At 35.2% G+C, this 21,959-nt stretch overlaps 3 protein-coding genes across 3 annotated transcripts; 2 read left to right on the top strand and 1 right to left on the bottom strand.

Annotated features, from left to right (window-relative positions):
• The first annotated feature begins 3 nt into the window (after window positions 1–3).
• LOC135135017 (viral IAP-associated factor homolog) lies at window positions 4–1,145 on the top strand. The gene is made up of 5 exons (XM_064063954.1): window positions 4–148; window positions 204–336; window positions 388–616; window positions 665–873; window positions 924–1,145. Exons 1-5 carry the CDS (start codon window positions 143–145, stop codon window positions 1,037–1,039), a joined length of 693 nt encoding a protein of 230 aa, XP_063920024.1. The 5' UTR covers window positions 4–142; the 3' UTR covers window positions 1,040–1,145.
• Window positions 1,146–1,245: 100 nt separating this feature from the next.
• LOC135135272 (maternal embryonic leucine zipper kinase-like) lies at window positions 1,246–10,268 on the top strand. Its single transcript, XM_064064299.1, has 8 exons — window positions 1,246–1,620; window positions 1,677–1,859; window positions 1,910–2,170; window positions 2,398–3,016; window positions 3,085–3,136; window positions 3,226–3,376; window positions 9,544–9,647; window positions 9,784–10,268. The coding sequence occupies exons 1-8, from the start codon at window positions 1,399–1,401 to the stop codon at window positions 10,157–10,159; spliced, it is 1,968 nt and encodes a 655-aa protein (XP_063920369.1). The 5' UTR covers window positions 1,246–1,398; the 3' UTR covers window positions 10,160–10,268.
• A 241-nt stretch (window positions 10,269–10,509) lies between these two features.
• LOC135135032 (protein cueball) lies at window positions 10,510–21,525 on the bottom strand. The gene is made up of 6 exons (XM_064063970.1): window positions 21,367–21,525; window positions 13,663–13,901; window positions 13,449–13,609; window positions 12,508–13,395; window positions 12,108–12,423; window positions 10,510–12,059 (listed from the first exon to the last, which is right to left on the bottom strand). Exons 1-6 carry the CDS (start codon window positions 21,437–21,439, stop codon window positions 11,961–11,963), a joined length of 1,776 nt encoding a protein of 591 aa, XP_063920040.1. The 5' UTR covers window positions 21,440–21,525; the 3' UTR covers window positions 10,510–11,960.
• Window positions 21,526–21,959: the final 434 nt, after the last annotated feature.

Raw genomic sequence — 21,959 nt, 5'->3', positions numbered from 1 at the left:
AGCGTACGAAACGCGAACTGTCATGTGGGATGTGTTATCGGGCAACCCACTAAATTTCCTTTTTAGTAATTGAGCACATGTATAATTTTAAAATTCGTACAAACTTTTATTTATATTTTTGTGACATAGAAACCACAGCAAAATGCAGGTAAGTACAAAGACTTTAATACATCTAAAGCTTAATCGCGGGTTTTATATTCCAGGACCCGAATGAAGATACTGAATGGAATGACATCCTTAGATCCAAGGGGATCATTCCCCAGAAAAAAGAAACAGAAGTAACAGAGGATCAAATCGTGTCTATGCTTGAAGAAACGATTGAAGAAAAGACAGCAAGTGGGTTTTGTTTATGCTTTAACCTTCCAAATTCTATCTGTAATTTTATAGCTGGCAAAGATTTCTCAAAACTTGACTTGGATGAATTGGACGAATTGGAAGATTCTGAAGATGAGGGTGTTCTTCTAGAATACAGGAATAAGAGGATAGCTGAAATGAAAGCTCTAGCTGAACGCTCTAAATTTGGAACTGTGGGTGAAATCTCAGCACAAGATTATGTACTAGAAGTGAACAAAGCAGGAGAGGGAATTTGGGTTGTGCTGCATTTGTATAAACAAGGGTGGGTATTTAATTTTACAAATTTGCAAGAAATGATGAGCATTTTTAGAATACCACTGTGTGCTTTAATCAATGAATATATGAAACAAGTAGCTGCCAAATACCCTACAGTGAAATTTCTGAAGTCAATTTCAACAACTTGTATTCCTAATTATCCAGACAAGAATTTACCAACAATATTTGTCTACTTTGAGGGTCAAATGAAGGAACAAATAGTGGGCCCTTTGGAATTCAGAGGACCAAATTTAACACATGACGGTTGTTCATAATTTGTAAAATAGTTACTTGTGTTTATAATATTTTTTTAGAGTTTGAATACTTGATTGGTAAAACGGGTGCAATTGAAACTGACATAAAAGAAGATCCACGACCTGTAATTAAGGACAAAATGTTTGCAGATCTGGCTAGCACTAATGACTGGTAGAAAATCATACTAAGAAGTAGCATTCTATGCAGGCATTGAGTACTTCAGAATAAAGTTAAACTTTTATATTTATTGTTAATTTATCAAATAAACGAGTATCATGAGATTTTGCACTTGTCAAATTTTGCAACGCCCTCTAGGAGTGACAGACTATTGACATTTGACATTCGTTGAATGTCAAAACAGTTTAAATTTAAATGCCCAGAATACGTTATTGTTTGAAATATTTTATTTAAAGAAAACTATTAATAATGGATATTTTCTGATAAATAATATATAACATTTCAATTGTGTGCGTGTGTGTGTGCGTCTACGATTCGTACTTAAAAAATACTAGTCACCAGTAAAGAAAATTCAAAATGGTACGCTACACAGAATTAAAAGGCTTGTACGATGTGGACAAAACTATAGGATGTGGAGGCTTCGCAAAAGTAAAACTAGCAACACATGTTGCAACAGGTGAAAAAGTCGCAATAAAAATAATGAGTAAGACTGGACTTGGAGATGATCTTCCGAGAGTCAAACTGGAGCTAAAAGCACTCAAATCTTTTGCTCATCAACACATTTGCAAGTTATATCAAGTGAATATACAAAATGCAGAGAATCCAAGACCTATTATATTTTTCCGTAATTTTAGGTTATCGAAACTGAAACTCACTTTTTCATTGTGATTGAATACTGCTCAGGGGGTGAACTTTTTGATCACATTGTTGAAAGAAATCGCTTAAGTGAGTCTGAAAGTCGTACTTTTTTTAGGCAAATTGTTTCAGGAGTAGCGTACTTACACAGCTTGGGTTATGCACACAGAGATTTGAAACCTGTAAGAATATTTTTGTTGTTTGTAATGGTATTTCATTTGTGTTTTATTAGGAAAACGTATTATTGGATAAAGATCAGAATCTGAAATTGATCGATTTTGGTTTGTGTGCGCGTCCTGAAGGGGGCATGGAGAGTCCTCTGTTTACTTCATGCGGTTCTCCAACGTATGCAGCCCCAGAATTAGTTCTAGGTAAACAGTATTTGGGACCTGAAGTAGATGTCTGGGCAATGGGGGTACTTCTGTATGCACTTCTTGTAGGAGCGTTGCCATTTGATGATCTTAACATTGATAGTCTGTACAAAAAAATCTTAGTAAGTTTATTAAATTTTATAGTCTCACTAATTTTAATTGAATGTTCAAGTACATAGTAGTAATTAAAGACACGTCAGCGGTTAAAATTTTTCCACTGAGTACTTATTTTTTATCATCTATTAAAAAAATAAATGGTTTCTGCTGTTTTTTCTGAACAATTTTCACAAAATGTGGACACAATATAAACTTGGTGCTGCTTTCCTCCTAGTACAAATAGCGTTTTCAGAACGGAAAGTACGAAGAACCTACCTTCATGTCGCCTGAAAGCCGTCGTTTTATAAAATCTATGTTACAAGTAGACCCCAAAAATCGTATCACACTAGAAGAAATCCTCTCCCATACCTGGCTTACTTCGGGGTATCTAGACCCTGTAGACTACACGTCAACAGACGCCAAAAAATACGACAAAGAATGCATTAGCGTGATGTCTTCTTACTATGAAGTGAGCCCTGAGCGAATGTGGCGACACTTGAAAAAATGGAAATATGATTATCATACAGCCACTTATTTTTTACTGTTGTCTAAGAAAAAAAGGGGTGCTACTTTAAGATTGAATACTCTGCCTGCTCAAATGTACTTAAAAATGAGAATTGAGGATACTCCTAGGAAAGATAAAACGCAGTTACAGCCACTAATGATAATTCAGCCAGATGAACTGAAAAATAACGAACTTGTGACAACTCCATATTTTGATTGTGAAGCTGATGTTGAAGTTTGTACGCCTAAGAAAGCTGAAGAAACTTGTTCTAGTCCAATTCAGTTTGTACAGCCCGCAAAACCTACAGGTGTTAGGAAGCCCCTGAAGAGAATGAGGAGCCCTACTTTAGGTGGCGAAAATTCTCCTGGTAAGTCAGTGAGATACTAAATTTCTGTATGATTTGTGTTGATTTTCGTAACGATGTGTGGTTTTCAGTTCCCGCTAAAAAAATTTCCACGGACAAATCCACGCCAAAAACGCCTGAAAGGTGAGAGCTTCTTTTACATGATCTAATAGCCCCCATTTAAACTTATTAATGTGTTGGTGCAAGTCTAAATTCCAAGTTTTTTTTTTTAGGAAGAGAATTCATGTGAATTCAGAAACACCAGGATCAGCTAGACGTGTCTTAGGAAGCATAGAGAGGTCCTTACACAAGGTGCGCTATGTGTTGACACCGAAAAAAACAGCTGCGGACGGTATGACGGAGCCTGTGTTACTTAGTACCAAGGTAAATCAATTATGAGACAATTACCCATTTATTACTCTCCTTTTGAACACCTGTGTAAGTACAAAAACCATGCTACTTTTTCAAAATGCGTGAAACTTGTACATAAACGAAGGATTGCTGCATATATGGCAAAGATAACAGCAACTGACACGACACTTGGTGACGTAGGGGATCGGTGATTCTGATCAAGGCGATCGAGCTGTCCTCAGTTATGTGACGATATTAACGGGTTACAATATAATATTCGTTTCCGCGGGACATTTGACCGCATCATCCACTACCTTGCAACTCGCTCGTTCCACGAAAAAGTAGATGCCCAGGCCGGGACTAAAAAAAAAAGAGGTGTACGAGACGATGTTGATTAAAAAATATCCGAGGCATGTTAAATTAAGTTATAAAACTGTCTGCGTCGACATATTTTTTATACAGGTAACCGCATTAACCTGAAATTTGTACTCCCGAAGTTTTGTGGTGATTAAACGAATTACTGAAACTACTGTGATAACCCAAACTTCCTGCCTTTAAATTGACCTTGAAAAAGTTTGAAAGACCCGCGAAAAATTCAAAAATTGGCTTTGGCTGTGATCGTCTAACAAATGGGAACCTACGTTGTGTTTTTTTTTTTGTTTTTGACAAATGGCGGGAAGACGTTCTTTCGTACAAGTGTGCATACACTGCGTGTGAGTCGATAGCGCAAGAAATAATAGACAAAAGTTTGGGAGGGGCCAAAATGACACCCTTCCTTAGGAGGACAAGAAACGAAGAGCGACAGTGACTCATCCTGCCCTTCTGGCGGTCCCGCAGGGCCAAGTCGTCATCAGTCGTCATCCCCAAAAACCCCCTAGGGCTATATTCACAGATATATTACATTTCAGACACCTTAAGATATATGAAAGAAAAACACTCGCGAATTGACAGACATACGCCAAACCAACAAACGCAAAATCCTATACGTCTGTTTGGAATCAATGTAAATATTTGAACATCACAAATTTAACAAAAACAAAGCAAAATCTGAATTAAAGTAACTGGATGCAAATACACAAGTTATTACGGGCGTGTGGCGGTAGATTTTAAAGTTACGGCAGTTAACAGGAGCACAACAAAAGTACCCCTGCGGCGTGCTAGCGCATGATACAAGTAAATATGGTATGGACATCCCATGAACCAAAACTCGTCTTCTTCTGCGCAACGTTATCTGACGTCATGTGGAATGAATGACCTTCCACTTCTGTGTTGACATCTGATGTCAAATATCAATTTTAAGGGTTATGAGGCAGTTATGAGTTTTTGTGGTTATGAGGGTTATTGTTTATTGTTACCAAACTGATGCGTAAAAACAAATTGGTGGTTTGCTAGCGACCTAGCGTTGTTAAAAAAATAGCGGGGATGATAGCAAATAATAAGAAAATATGTATATTTCAGCCGAAGATACTCTGCAGAATAAAAATTGTGAAACATTGCAAATTGTTTTTACACTGATTGTGAATAGTAATAATAATTGTACAAAGAATCTCGTACATTTGCTAAGTACAAACCAATAATTTAATACACAACTATTAACCAGTATGGCGATCCTGTTACTGTCATTTGGCCGTCAATTGCCTTGGTGGTAACACGTCTTCCACGACTGTTTGCTGGTTACCGGTGACACTTTCTCGTTGAATAGGGCTGGAGTTACTTTGGGACTGGAATAGTGTTCTTTCCGGTCCGTTAACTCAATAATTCTAGTACAGTCTGTCGTAACCTCAAATCGTAAACACATCAACCTTTCGTTGACAGATAGCGAAAATTACTAGCCTCGCGCTATCTTTGTTTAACACATAGGTTAGGTTCCTCTCTGTCGAATTCCGACCACAGGCAGTTTGCCGTACTTTCTAAAAGTAATAGTAGATCTAGTGACTTTAGTTGAGCTCGGTAAATATTTCAATTTCCCGCCTGAATACAGCCAGGTGACGTCAGCAAACCTGCGTATGTCCATACCATATTTACTTGTATCATGTGCTAGCACAAGTTGAATTTGGGGCTACCGGTCTGGAGCTGTTCTCCCCCTACGACGGTGATTCTATCTATAGCAAAGCCTACCCGCACGCATCCCCATTACGATCATGCTGTGCGAAACTAGGCCATTACGGTCGCCAGACCCGTAGGTGGATCTCGGCTAGGGACAGAAGCCGAGAACGTTACAACATGGGCGGCCGCCCCTGAATCTATCCAAACCTGTGGACTTTTACAGGTGACCCGATAAATCTCGCCAGCTCGACTAGGAACCAAACTTCGCTTCTGCCACTTTTTCTGTGTTATTTAACCTCAATTCCTTTTTTAAATATTCAATCTCTTATAACTCTGATATTAACAACAACTGAACAATGTTAAAGTTTCAAAGAGCAATAAACCACATTTAAATTCACCATACAATCTTGTGAAATTTTAAACAACAAATAAATCTTATGTGAGATAAAAATTGGCGATCAAACAATTTATGATAGAAACATTCATCAACAAAGTATTTACAAAACAAACCTAGCAAGGATTTATGAATCAAAAGATCTGGTGTGAAATGAACTTGTATAAATAGAAATATTATGTGAGGTTAAAACTGTAGAACATGTAATTTACGTTCAATTAAAATTATACAACAAAGGAAAATTACTGAAGTTAAAACTGCGAGATTGAGAAATATTGTATGAGGTAGAAAATTGCAGAGTTAACAAAATTTACATGAGATTAATAATTACCACACTTTAACGATTCAAACAAAGAGTTTACATTATGTCAAATTGTATCATGATCTAAGTGATTGGTTACTTCAAAAAAACAATTTACTTTGAGAGTTTAAAATATCACAAACTGGTTACCCCAACAAAACACATAATAAACAAACACAAAAATATCCAATCATCGCCCCAAGGGAAAAAGCGTCTCGGTGATGTAAATTTTGAAATCGTTGGGAGGAAAAAGCGTCTCGGTGATGTAAATTTTAAAACGTTGCGAGGAATTGCCTCGATGATGTATATTTTAGCGGTGGAAGGAATATGCCTCGTTGATGTTATTAATCTCTAGCGTTGCGAGGACGAACCTCGATGAAGTAATCAATCTGTAGCGTTGTGAGGGCATGCCTCGATGTATTAATCAAGCTGTGGCGTTGTGAGAGCAGGCCTCAGTAATGTAATCATGATAACGACGATAATAACGATGATAACCGCCTAAGGGAAGAAATTATTACAAACCTCCCCGCCAGTTCGCAGTATAATGAACTTTGTTTAACTGCCGTAAATGAACTATTAACAATCTTTTGTGAAGGATTAAGAAGTGTTATAATGTAATACTTACGTATATGCATCCAGAAACCTATTCGTAATGAAACAACAAAGGTGTTTTTCCTGACTAAGTGAATTTCATGAAATCTTCTAGCAAGTGGTTTATTTAAAGAATCCTGATTGTTAAATTGTGTTTGCACTAGCTGACGATTAAGAAAAACTAACTTGATTGGTGAATTTACAAACAATGAAACAAATTTACAGCACGTGTTTCGCGTTGAACGGAAATCCACATTTTTTCTGATTAAAAGGCCGCAAGAATTAACCGCGCGGGTTGAGGACAACAGAGTGACGTCAGTTACGATTGATTGTCGTTAAACAAAGGCTTCCTCTACCTAGCTCTTACCACGTGTTTACACTCACACCAGCACATTCAGTCTGACGCTACGCCATGCTGTTTTGTCTCTACCAACCTTCTAACTAAAATCCCCTAGCGCTACCAAGCCGCGATCTAACTCAATAATCATGCAAAACTAGCCCCTAAGCGCTATTAATTGTCCGACTACCAAGCAAGCGTTTCCGTGCACCAGGTTGCCTATGTTTAACGATTTTTTTTGATGATTTTTTTTTTTCAAATTCAAATTATTCAAATGTGATTTCGCGCCGTTGTTAATTAATTTCAGCGCGAAAATTTTGATTTAAATTCGGTCACCACACTACAAAACAAACAATTTTGCATTATGTTAATTTATGCATTAATTCGAGTTATTCATTAAATTATAAAATGTTTTCATAGATTACATCGTGGACTCAATAAAGTAAACAACATGCACAAATTTAATACTGTAAAAATTAAAATATCCATTCGAGAATAAATGTTCAGTTTCAAGTTTTGAGAAAATAATTCGGTTGTAAGAAAATACAAGACAACATAAACATAAATTACACCTCGTATTTCGAGTCCACAATGATATTAATTTAACTGATGATAATTTCTAATTTTAATAATTTAACAACTTAAGCAAAAACATCGGCAATACTTCGGAACTGCTAGCCAATTTCTTTGGCCCGGGCTCGAGGCGGCAATACAAAACGCACCTCTAGAAATCCGGGAGCGAGACAATCTAATCTATCCGGCCGAAACTAAAGCTCTTTTCACAAAACTTATCCTCTATGTACAATAATTATCAAACCTACAATCAAGGAAAAACATTATCTCTACGAATAAGTTCCGCGTCAAAGACTGACATATCTGGTGCTTAATGGATTTCGATCAAGAACGTTCCAATTTTATACCTTCAAACAACGGGATTCCACGTTATTGCTGGGTGCCATTGTGTAAAGCGCATTAAACCGAAAATGTGCTCGGTTCATGGGGGTTTTAGAGAATTTTTTATGGTGCGGATATATATTCCAGGGTAATTTAGGAATTCTGGGTAATAAGATGGGACGGCATTATTCAACAGAAATTACATCTCCGTTTTCTGGAAAAATTCCCATCAGAAAAATGCGACGGCTGCCTCTAATATACCCGAAAAGAGTCAATCCGACAATGCGGTGTTTTGTACGTGTTACCATTGTTATAAAAAAAATAAGTTCAATCTGAATAAATTAATTTCCGACACGTGTTTTTATATGAACATTTACTTGATTGAAGGTAATTTGTATTAGAAGAACGAACTGTCAAAAACTTAGCATGAACTGTGAATTTATAATTAATAAAACAAAAATTAGACGTGTTGATGGGATAGTCAAAGTTTTACACATTTCAGATTAGAAAATCATTGTCTGGTCTTAGAGATGGATCATTTTAAGTTCAACATGGTGAGTCATCAGAATCTGACAACGGACTGTCAGTCAGTAGCGTAACATGCACACTTCAGAAGGAGGTGGTTTTCAATTTTTTTTTTTTAATCGCAAACAATAACATAGGGAAACATAAACATAAGTGAACTGATCAATACGCTAGCACGAATGCGAATGAATCTGTTAGGCACTAATCTAAACAGGTACCCTTACGCTAGAAAAGTTCACTATGACAGAGAAACGATGACGAACGCCGACGCTATGGCGTCGAATAGGATTCACTTCTATTTATTAATAATAATTGCCCTTTTATGAAATTGCAAAGTTTTACGTAGCAATTTTCACACATGTTTCACTCACAACAAACTACAAGTTCTTCAAAATTACTTCTCGCCTACCACTAGGAAACCGAGAGTGATATTTCTCTCTGGTTGTCTTCGTTATTGAATCATTTTTCTTATTTTTAATTTTTCAAATGCGGTTTTGCTATGCTGTGTTTTTCCTCTCAGCGCGAAGTGTAAATTTCAAATTTGGGACATTACAATGTTATTACTATTTTTAAACATTTCAAATGATAAGTGAGACATGTATTTGTTAGAAAATAAGTATTGAGATACACTAATAAGGCATCTTAAGTGACAGTAAGTTCCAAGAACCTCTACATTATTTTTATAGCATAAAAAATCACAGTTTCATTCTCATATGTTTTATACGTGACATTTCCATTTAGGGGGAATTGGATTTGCGGAATCGCAAGCCCCGTTGCTATGGGAATTGCGATGCCAGTTAATGCAATTTGCGATTGCGATTCGCTATCGCAATTATAGTCATCGCATCTTCCATGGCAACGGGGACTTACGAGATCGCAAATACAACTTGAAATTGGTCCGCTATTGTATTAGAACCATGAACAGTTAAAAACCTTAACATGAACCGTGAATTTACAAACAATAAAATAATTTTGTTTCCGTTTAACCTCACTACGAGCAATTTTAAGGAAAATCTTTATGAATATGTTTTGGCATCCACATCTATCTAAAAATCTGAACAGAGCCTAATTTTGGTACCTACCTTTTATTTGTGTTTTTTAATTCTTTTAAGGATTTGTGCAACGTTTCAACCACGCAGTGTAATGATCCTGAATACGTAATTACGGAACTATCCAAGGCTTTCCAGCGCAAAGGATTCCACTGTGTCCGCAAAGGGTGAGTAACTTCAATCGTGTAAATGTTTTTATTAGACGAGAGGTCACATTCAAACATTTCCGTATCTAAATTTTCTCCCGTGTTTGGTAGTAAACTTTTTTTACTGAATATTTCTAATTTACTTTATTCTCTTCAGATTTATCCTACGAGGAAAAGTCGAAGCAAACGTGCTGCATCCTTGCAATGGTTGTTCTTTCGAGCTCGAAATATGTTATCTTCCATGTATGGGACCAAGTACAAGAAGTCAAAGTTGCGATACTCCACCCAAGTCCATATTAAAGAACGGACCCTTGAACTTTAGTACTCCAACGAACGCAAACTCGACTACTCCCATATCGGTCAAGAAAAGAGACAAAAAGATCGAATTGCTACACAAAGACAGACATTTTGCGTTCGTCGGTATTAAAAGAAAACGCCTAAAAGGAGATTCTTGGTGTTACAAGAAAGTATGTGAGGAAGTACTGGCAGTCACAACGAAGGATTTACAACAGGTCACAGAGTCTACTGTGTGATTTTAACAAAAATTATTTATGTTTATTATACTCATTGAATGGTGGTGCGGAGAATTTTGTCTTTATTTATATGTATATCGGGATTATAGAAGTAAAATAAATATTTTAAAGGAGAGTATAAATTGTTTATCCTTTCAACCCACCTTCCATACTGTTAAATGGAATTGTTCACAAGTCCGCGGTTCAATTTTCTTTTTAATTTGCGGTTTAACGAAATTTACGACTATTAATTGTTATGTTTATTAACACACCACGTTGTAAAAACCACAGTTTGACCACAAACTATGCGAATCATCAGTTCGTTAGAATTTTGAGGTTCAGGTGAAAGGTGGTAATGATTGAATCACCCATTTTCTAACAATTCACTTTTATTTTTAAAAAATTTATATACACATTTGAAAAATAGAGCTAGTTATAATATCACATTTCACTGATGCGGATATTACAAACCACACCCGTTTGAAGTAAATGAAATAAAAACTTACCTAGCTTGATACTACCGAGAATTCCACATCAACTTTGATAAAATTACATCTATACTTCAGTTCATGTTTAGTCGACAGCATGTGCCGCCTATAAGCAAGACACATTTAATGAGCCGAAATATTGGTGTTTTTGGCCTCTATCGATTTCCGAAAAAGTTCATACGCATTTGATTTCTGCACCTATTGACATTAAAATTTTATAGTTTCCTTACGTTTTCTAATTGTGTTAAATAAATAAAAATAAAATTGTAACAGCATTAAATGCAGAACGATAAAAATTGTATCTACTTCTTCGGAAATGAGGACACAAAAGTACGTTGATTGTTGGCTTCACACGTTGCCCACTAAAGATAAACCGAACGATAGGCCCAAAATGATTTGTATTACATTTATCCCTCATTACTAGTTCAGACTTGAGGCACGTTTTAGTAGTTTCATTTAGCCGTTTTTCTATCTAACCTACTCACAACCTCATACCTAATACATAAATCAAGATTCTTTATAAAATTGAAATAAATATTCTCTCGGCCGAGCCGCTACACACTATCACAAATAAAAAACTGACCATTTTTCAATGAAAACTCAAAACAGTGAAAAACAAATGGTAAACGCTTTGGTTTTTATATCTGTTAGGACGACTGTGATTTAAGCAACAAAATTTGCTATAGAATACTCCCGCGCGTAAGCTGAGCACCAATCCCAAGCAGTACGTTTCAGAATCATGTATTCTGCATCACAGGTAAGCAGTTTTAACCAACAGTGTGTGAATATTACCACGAGTCAAAATTACCAAAAACGCCAGTTTTTTCAATTTTCATTAAAAAAAAATTGTCAGTCAAGATTTTTGGTTGTTACCAATTCATACACTAAAATCGATATTAATGTCTAAATAATATTTTCTGCATTGATACAATGACAAAAATTAGCTCTGATCCAGCAACATTTTCGTTAAGGTGTTACACTGGACCTTGGTCAACAATACCCACAACTGAAAGGTAAGAATATACGTAAACATAAGTACAACGGTGTCATGGAAATCATGATATTGCGAGTCGTTCCTGGAATGTTTGTTTAGAAAAATCAGAAACGCAAAATTAAGTAAGATTTTAAGTAAGAAAACGTGCACACAAACTTAAAGTAACTGCCCGGTTATATAAATATTATATAAGTTCGTTTTGTGTACAAGTTTTTAACTTTGAACACTTGTGGACTGATTTCACGCATCGTTGGGTATAGTCTTCGTTTTCGATTATAAATAGCAAACTTAACAATTTAATACTTTTGGGAGTCACAGCCTATCTAATATTAGATAGTTTTCAATATAAATCCTCGCCATTTTCCATGTTGGATATCAGCTTCTTCTTATCGTCACTTTTATTTTGTATGCATGGCAGTTTTGGTGGCTCGAAACAGGGCTACAAATTCGGAATCAGCTTGATTTTTCGAAAATTGTAAACACTTACCGTTTCGCATATATTCATGTTGCAGCAGTTCTCAATAGTAATCTCACACTGCTCTGTTGCGGGTTGTTGCATATATGTAAGAGGAGTGACATTCTTGTTTACTATAATGCGCTTCTTGATTCTTGGTCTTCTGCGCAAGAAGCACGTATATGCCGAGAGAATTATAATAATTACTAACATTGTAATCGCTAGACAGGACATCGCCAGGAACGCATTGTCCTGGAAATGGTCGAAGAACACCTTTGGCTCCTCCTTCGACAACAACGGAAGCGAAGATAGGTTGCTTTTTGGGATTTCTGCAAAACCATCCACACACCTGCAACAACAACCGTTTGATTATTGTTCATAATTTCAACAAAATGGTGCACCACTGCACTATACATAGATTCGCTGAACTCACCTGCATATGACAGTTTCTTTCGAGATTAGAACGTCATTCTTGTGTGTCTGGCAAAAAACGTTACAGATCTCAATAGTGCTTTCTTCGCATCTGTTCCCAGTGAAGCCGTCTGGACAGCTGCACGTAGCGAACACTCCCGATTCTGTGACTCGTGAGCAAACGCCCCCATTCAAACAATAATTGTCACACACGTCCCTCTCGCATCGTTTTCCGCCAAAACCACGCAAGCAGCGACATTGCGGATATCCGAGAGACGATGAGTAACACTCTCCATGAACACAGTAATTATGGCAAAGAGAAATTTCGCAGTTTTTCCCTGCGAAGCCTCGTAAACAGTGACAAACATTGGAATCCGTTAAGTACCCTCCATTGAAACAAGTTTCTTCATTTTCTAGCTCTACATCTGATTCCTCCTTGAATACTTCAACAACGGATTTGTTGTAGCTGGCTACAGCTTTTGATAGTACGTCGCAATCGGGTAGAGTTTTAATTTGTACGTTTTTGGTAATTATGCCCATGGGTTTGCCTTTAAAATGGCGTATTTCTTTAGGAACTGCTTCTTTGTCATGCTTTGACATCATCCAGAGGATGTTATTGTTGAGATCAGTCCAGTAGATTGCTTCAGAGTCGACAGCTACACCAAAGGGCTTTACGTGGGTTCCTTCGTATACTACTTGACGTTCTGATCCTGATAAATTAGTGCTTTCTAAACTGTAGTAGATGCCTTCTTTGATATCCGTCCAATATAGTCTTTGTTCCGTGTAATCTATCGCAATGCCAATTGGCTTGTGGAGGCCAGAATCCACTAGAATCTCATGTTCTGAACCGTCAAGTCTCGCTCTCTCTATTGAAGGTCTGTTGATATCCGAATTTGTCCAATATATGTACCTACAATTAAAAAATTAAGTAACTCTGAAATAACAAAGACAGATATAGATTACCGATGACAAATATCGATAGCGACGTCTTGAGGAATCCCATCTGTAAACGCAAAAAGAGTCTTTGGTTGATAATGGGAATCATTTAAATATACATAATTAATAGTTCGATTAATTGAATCGGTCCAATATAAAATATCAGTAATGGGATCTATTGCTAATCCCTAAAATCACACCGTTTAGATCTATCCAATAGCGGACCTCGCTGCCGACTGACCTGAACATCATCTGGAAGATCTTCGATGATGGGCGTAATATCAGTCTCTTTAGTAAGTTGGACAGAGAAAATAGTGTCATTCTGTTGGTCCATATCACTGACAATGAACTGGTGTCGTACATTGTCGAAAGTCAAAGCTTTTAGTTTTGTAAATTCGTAAAAATGTTCGAACGGTTCCCCCGCCAACGATCCATTCGACAATAACAATTCAATTCTGTCGTCAGTGACCACCGCTAGCTCTGCAACAAAAGAATCAAAAATTAATATAAATTAGAACCTTGACTTCGTCTACTACTTATTCATTGGGGTAATCAGATTAGTAAGTATGCAAATTTTAAGTCTGTTACGTTAGTTGTACGCAAGAGCTCTACGAACAATGAAAATGAAAATTCAGCGGGTTAATAAAAATGCAGATGAACTTAATTGCATTAAAAATTTGTTCAAGAGAATGAGTTAAAGTGCTAACGACTCCTCAATTTAAGTTGCGTTTTAAGTCGGCGTGTGTATTGTAGAAATAATTTCAATGCCATAAATGATTGAACGATTTTTTAATTTCGCATAAATTAGAATGTATATAGTACGATTTTATGAGGTGTGCGCTGATAGAGATTATCATTCAGATTTTACATGGTTGAATATCTTTCCTATTTTTTGTATTTTCAATGTCACGGTAATCTATTAAAGTCTTATCAAGCGACATTCATAATAGCGAGTTTGTCAAAAATTAAGTGTCTGTAATTCCACTTCCATCCTTGTGTCACGTATGTTTTCAGTTTTGACAAACAGGGACTATTAACTTAAAAATTTACAACATTGGTGTACATGTTATCTTTTTTTTTACGAGACGTTATAATCGTAATATTGTTATTTTCGGTTTTTTACAATTAAAATAATGGCAACTGTTTTCGATTCAAACTAAAAAACACATAGAACAACGTAAAATAGTTAATATACACCAAGGGCACAGCCTTGGGCATAAATTAACAAGCAAATGTTCTTATTCTGAACAATTATTTTAAATTAAGAAAAAAATGGGGAAGATTTTTCTTAAATAAAAGCATTTTTAAGTAAAATTGTTTTATAGTGCATCAACAAGAATAGTGGTTTTACGATTTTGACTGTCAATGAAAAAAGCAGCTTGTTAGATGCAAATTTAATATTTTTTAATTTATGGCACGCTTCTCCTAATCAGGATCCGCTTATCTTTGGCTGTTTATTCACAAACGAGGACTTGGAAAAGTCAAAGCCACTATTTTCATTGGTTCACTATACCATATGATGACCGCAAACTTGGTTACTAAAAACGTTCACAATATTTAAAATAGTCGAGATAAGCTTACTACTTATACAATTTCCACAAATATGTAGCATATTCCTTATGATACCACATATGCCAAGAGATGTAGCAATTTTTATTACAAGAATCCAAAAAATACTTTTATTTTTTAACAACACTTTCTACTTTAACATCGTTATAAAATTGATTTCTAACATATATTGCTTTCTCACATCTAGTGATCTGTGAAATTTAAAATTGTTGCTGATTTGCCGCTTCTTAGTAATGCTAGACATTTTTAAACTTTTATCTAATATGGTTAATACGTCATCTGTCAGAGTAATTATGACATTTGAACTGTCATTGCGCCGAAAAAGTTTCAGAAAGAGGCGGAACAAATCAGTACCCACTTTATCGGTGGAGATAAAGGCTGAATATAATTATCGCAACATGTTATCAATGCAAGCAATTTTTTCGATTTTGTATAATCCGATTTTTTTAATAGAACTGTTAAGATCTTCATTTAGTGTCACGTATTTGCATTATCAGCTGTCTTGTTTTTGTTTTGTTGACAGTATCTGTGATATAAACCATCTATCAAACGCAGATATGCGGTTAAAACTGTCTTTAAAAAATGTATGTACGTCGAATAACAAGCAATCAGCGTAGATAAAAATATGCATTTTATACGACGTTTCTCAAACACTTCAGAGTAGTAGTGCAGCATGAGATTTATAATTCTGCGCAGAAGACGTGACTGAATTGACTTAAATTTGTATCCAATATTTTTAAACAAAATTGAAATTTATATAAAAACAAGCAGAAGTGATTATAATTGAAAAAAAAGTCGTCTAGTAAGCTACGGAATTTATTTAGTAGTTTTATGACATACCGTTATTCAAAAAATGTTTTTTGAATATAAAAAAAAAATAAAATTTTACTTTTTAATGAACTAATTAAGACAGACGTCTGTAAAAACAATTTAAACCGTTTTTTGATTTTGTATTTCCCTGATATCCGTCCCAATGACGTTTAAATGACATTGAAAAATTGGAAATTCCTGGTAAACGCATTTTTAAAATCGAAAATATATATTATTCGGGGAAAATACTGTATGAGAACCAACAACGTAAGCAATTCTACTCGGCTACTAATAAATGACGTTTCCTATCTTGGATTTGCCACGAAGATAAAAACAACGTTTACGATTTTTTCCGTTGATTATACACAATTAGCACATTAATAATTTAAATCAGACGGAAAAGTTGACACTAAAACATACTTTTTTAAAATTAAGCAGTATTTACATATACTGAAACAAAACAATCAGTTTCATTACGATAAAGCATGTTCTAATCCCCAACTTACGAAAAATAACAAAACCTAAAAATCGATCATGCCGCTGATTGATTTAAACAGATTAGAAGTTTCCGAAGATACCAGGCTACACAAATAAATCCTCATGAACCTAAAATTAATACAAATTGTACGTCATATCGTATTATGAATTGCGACTTGTGTTTTTACCTATACAATTATCGCGTGTGCTTAATAAATGCATACACTGGATCATATTCACAAATTTTTGCAATCTTGTTGAGTCAAACTTAATAGAATGTACTAGTCATCCAACAAAAAATTCAGTGATCTCGTAAAATAAAGAAGTTTATTTGCATTACAAACATTATTCTTGTATGAATAAGCAGAAAATTATACTACAGATCCGCTTGTTAACATGTCATTTATATTCCACAGATAATTCAAAATTTAGATTAATTCGATCGCCGGAAGAAATGTGCTAATAAAAAAATTACGACACGCACTCTGGTATCAATACAAGTTTTACCACTTCGCCGGCTACGGACGGATCTTGACAATCTAACTATATTAAAAAATCCGGTGGTGTAATAACCGCAGAAAAAATTGTTGTGTGTGGTCGAATATGATAAAAATAGTCAAACTTGTATTCGCGCGTAATCCTTCGACCTTCGAACCAAAACCGATACATTAGATGATAAGCGAACCCATTTGTTATCTCACGTTATACAAACGCGAATTTGATCAATCAACTAAATATATCTAATAAAAACACTATAGTTAGTAATTAACTACGATTTTATTCACGAACATTAAAATAATGGTGACTGTTATGTAATGATTTTTTTTAAGCAACAGACGTCAGGAATTGTTTATACAAAGTAAAGTAAATTCGTGGATAAGAAGTTCCCCAATTTAAATAAATAATTAAGAAAGAATTAACTGATCGAAACATCTAACAAACTGTTCAAATAGTGCGCCTGCGCAGAGTGAGCTTTAAATCGATGAACCACGTGCTTTTCGACGTGCAGAGAGTCACGTAGACACTGCAAACTTACACCGGCGGAAAAAGCTCACCAAACATATTTATTTACTCAATAGCCAATACCACACATAATCTACTTGTAAGCAAGTTATTTGCATAGGGTGTGAAAATGGAAACGTCGGACTCGCAATCAAAGAAATTTCCTTCCAGTAATTGAATTCCGTACTCATCTATTTAAATCAAGAGTACAGCATGAGAGATCTATTAAAAGCGAGATCATTGACTTGAGTTAAGCAGGGTAACGTGACGTCACTTATTAGAATATAACCGTATGTGCAAATATTTTAGGAACCATTATCGCAAAACGTGATATCCCCCTAACCACCTGATGTTACACGAACTTGGTAACATCGTAATTCTCAAAATGTAATAAAACTTCCAAGTTATTAAACCGCCTGATTGGAGTGATAATGACTGATCATTCCTCTGGGGGATCATTTTTCACGATTTCTCAACTATGTCGACCCCAAGGTCCAATAATAACATTGAAAGGACCTGCAGAATCGCAAAAAGAAACTAACTTCCTAGTGTAATTAACGTTTTAGTTCCGTTTTTCCCTCGCATAAATAATTTATTTGGGTTTTTAACTAACATGATCCAACCTTGTAATAAATAATCGATGTAAAACATAATTTTTAATAATAAAAAGTAAACCAAGCCTGATTAAACACCAACTTTCAAGTTCAAACTCAAATGAACCGCAACCGTAAAAAATGTCTTTGTTCGTTTTGGTGGATGCGCCAGAATAATGAGTGATTCATCTTTCAAACTTATTGTTGCGGAATGACTTCCATTAATTCTCGATGTGTGTGTTCTGGGTAGTAATTATTTGACACCAGTGAGGCGCAGAAGTAGATATAGCGAATTTGTTAAACAAAGTGCAGAAATAATCTCCTGATTGACATTGACGCAGTAATTAAAACTGATACACTTATTAAAACCGATAATACGCTTGAGAGAAAAAACACATCGATGTAAACATTGAATGCATTTAATATAATAAGTAAATGGTTGCAGCGGAAAGTAGCCAGGGTCGGGCAAAAAAATTCACCAAAATTATTCAACCAGGAAGGATGAATTTAATTGCAACGATATGAAGTCAATAACTTCGTTCGAATTCCTCGATCGTCTGGTCAAAGTCAAATTTGGGTCGGTTTGCAATCACGCATATTTTTTTTTTGGTCCACTGAAAGTAAGACGCCTTGGAGGACATTTTCACATAGTTTTTACAGAAAAATATAGATGAGGCAATGTCATACATTTAAAACGCATCAATGGTAGTGATTTCGTGTGACGTCATTCGGCAACTAACTATACTTCATTTGTCGTAAATGTGTGTATTTATAGTAAATTAGTCTGTGGTAATAAACTTTACATTAGTAGAGGCTAAATGAAAGCACGGATGAAAGTATACTTGAAAGAATGTGTGCCACTGTTTTAGTAGGTGTCCAATTTTTTTTTATAGCAGCCACAGATGTGTTATTATTACGTTTGTTAAACAACAGATTCTTGACTCCTATCCATTATCTGTACCCTGCTATCAGTGTTATTGGAAAATCCACAACATAATTAGAATGAAAACAAAGTTAGTGAAACGCCAAAAAGCATTTTTGTGCACAAAAAAATGAATTTGGATAAAAAAAATCGACTAATCCATCGAGATCTCTATTTCAGTATTAAGTGTTTGCATATCGGTCGTCTAAGATTTCGTTTCTGTGACAAAATCTCTGCTATCAATCTAAACTATCGAAAAACAGACGTGCTATTGAGACCACTTCTAAATAAATGACAAATAGGAAGCACACAATAAATATGACTACGTGCAGGCGAACGTAACATCTTTTTCATGTAAACCAACAATCAAAAGTGCCTTAACTTAGCTAATATTTAAATATGGTGTAATTTAAACTCATATTTGTGAATTGTGACATAAACTGTATTTACCTACACATTAAATTAATTTTTACAACTACAGAGGCGCCAAATGGTTAAATAAATTATTCTTGCAGAATTTTCACTATTAACTGGGACTTAAAATGTCACAATACTACGAACACACATTAACATTTGTTGTCATTTTCTTGTCACTGTTTATTCGTGTGATATTGACCGCATAGTTCCCATCTATTGTACGTATAAACAAATCAGACGACAGTTGTTTAACATTGTCTCTACTTCATTAAAAAGCGGGTCGAGTTGATTAACACGAAAATAAAATTCCAGTTTTACCCACTGCATCCTGAATACACAGTAAATGACATTCTTTAAAAAAAAGGAATCAGAGCGGGTCATGATTAAAAGTTTGCAGTTGGCCATTTTGACCCCAAAGCTGATACTTTACTTATAGTATGCCAACTTCGCTTGTTTTAACTTAAAACAAGCAAAGCCGCTAACATAGTTTTATATTTATAAGTGGATCTCAATGTGTTGTAACTTAAAATCTACAACGGCTGGAAGCTGGAAAATGGGTTTTTAGCCAAAAGTAGCATGAAAAAATAGCTGAAATTTGAACTAAATTACATCCTATCAAGATTAAATTTTATTCGGGAAGATTTTTTTGTAAAACCAAAGTCCAAAGCTACACAAATCCTATATAATGTAATTCCTGCTAATCTAATGACGTACTTGAAACAAAAATGGTATAAGCAGATTATTTTGATGTATGTTGTATCGTGTATATCACCTGATGTTGACTATTGGACAAGCTCATAACAGGATCTGCAATCTATTTACAATTTCTCCTGACTTTTTACGACGAACAGAAAACAAATGATTGTTTTTTATTTACGCTTGTAACTCAGTGTAAAAATTGCGTGCACACTTTCAGTAAAAGTGTACTTTTTCACACGCTCATGTTGACACGTCCAATTTGAACGTTTAAAATGCTTTTTAATTGCAGCAGGAGAAATTTATATAAATTATTGTCAATAAAATCTGACGCTTGGTATGTTTGCAAAGACACAAAATTTAATTGTGCTAGTAATGGTGTCAATAAAAAGTCGTCTTTTTATACCCAGCGGATTTTCAAATATTCGATAGTTCTGCAAAAATTGCGCGCACACTTGCAGTAAAAGTAAGTTTTAAACACCATCACGCTGACACGTCCAATTTGAATGTTCAAAGTGCTCCTTTAATGACAGTAAGAGAAATTTACATAATTATTGTCAATTAAATCTGACGCTTTTGGTTAGTTTACAGCGACACAAAATTTAATTCTTTCGTTGTTAATAGTGGCTTCTTTTTTACTTTTTATAACTAGCCGTAATAAACTACACATTTTTTATAGTTTTCAAGTTAATATATTACAAAAAAGAAAAATTCTGCTCTCCATGTTTCAGCATACATATTAGATATAGGTCATTCCAATTCGAAACAGGTCCAATTCCAATACCAACTTGGACTCAGCAATTGTTAAATATTTCTTCCAGTTTATTCTGTCAAATAATAATAATACTTATTCGTGCGACCACACACCACGATACTTAGCTTTTCCAATTAAATTTAAATACAATGACGTATACATTCATTCCAATTAAGTAACATTAAAACAAACCCAACGCGACAGCTAAAGACAGTACACGATCACCGAACCCATGATATTTCCGATAATTAAAAAAAAACTTAACAATACATAAAATTTGGCGAATTACATTCACACTGTTCTAACGGATTTTATTACTCGTTGGCGAAACCGCAAAAATGTTTATGTAATAGATTCACCGCAAGGGAGGTTATATCGTACACTTTTAGAGCACACACTCATAGAATATAAATCATGGAAATGTGATAAAACACGTGTGCGATAATTATTACCTAACGTTACTTATTACAGATTAAAATTTTCTCAATGAAATAGCTGGGTTTTTACCACGATTCCCGGCGAAAATTAACGTGACACGAGTCCGCATTATGTAACCATAATTTAATTCGGAACTTTCATCGAATTTCGCCCCGCGATATATTAATACAGGCAAAATTTTCTCTAGTGTTAGGTGTACGTGACGATTAGGAGAATCCTCATGGCGCGCGAAATCGTGTTAAAATCGCGCTGCGATTTCTGACTTACCCCAATGGTGATTCTCCTCCTGGGCGACCGAAAACTGGAGAACAAATAATATGACACTTAGTTTGATAAACATTTTTCAAAATAATTTAACGGTTAAAACTATAATAATTTCTTTACGGTGTCATTAAAACACGTGAAGCCGTACTGCGCTCGAGCAAAATGCTGCCGTGCCGGAGAATCCCTTTCCTATATTTCCGAGTAGTGAAACGGTCAACTCTTTCTAGGGAACGGCTTGGCGCATCTATCGCGCTTTGTCGGCGAAATTCATCGTCCATTGACGTGCGCGAGAGAGGGCGCAGGTGGGATGGGTCAGTTCACGTAACAATTAAAATGGACTTATCTCTGTGATGCATTATTATCAGTTAGAGGCATTTTACAGTGTTATATAACGTCTTATTGCATTCTAGGATTGCTAAAATATTTTTTTTAATGCAGCAATAGTCTTCAAAATAAAAAAATAACAATGAGTTATTTTTTTTATTGTTTAATCTTTGATTGAATTGTTTATTGTGAGCGATGACTTTTTATGTCAAACTTAAGTCGCATATATCACGTGATGCAAATTATGCTTATCGTACCAAAACGAACAAAAA

This window comes from Zophobas morio, unplaced genomic scaffold (genome assembly GCF_036711695.1).
Source record: "Zophobas morio isolate AGI-343-1 ecotype UQ-CSIRO unplaced genomic scaffold, CSIRO_AGI_Zmor_V1 ptg000024l, whole genome shotgun sequence".
NCBI classification, from domain to species: domain Eukaryota; kingdom Metazoa; phylum Arthropoda; class Insecta; order Coleoptera; family Tenebrionidae; genus Zophobas; species Zophobas morio.
The sequence above is the reverse complement of the archived record's forward strand: the minus strand, read 5'-3'. Positions and strand labels throughout refer to the sequence as shown.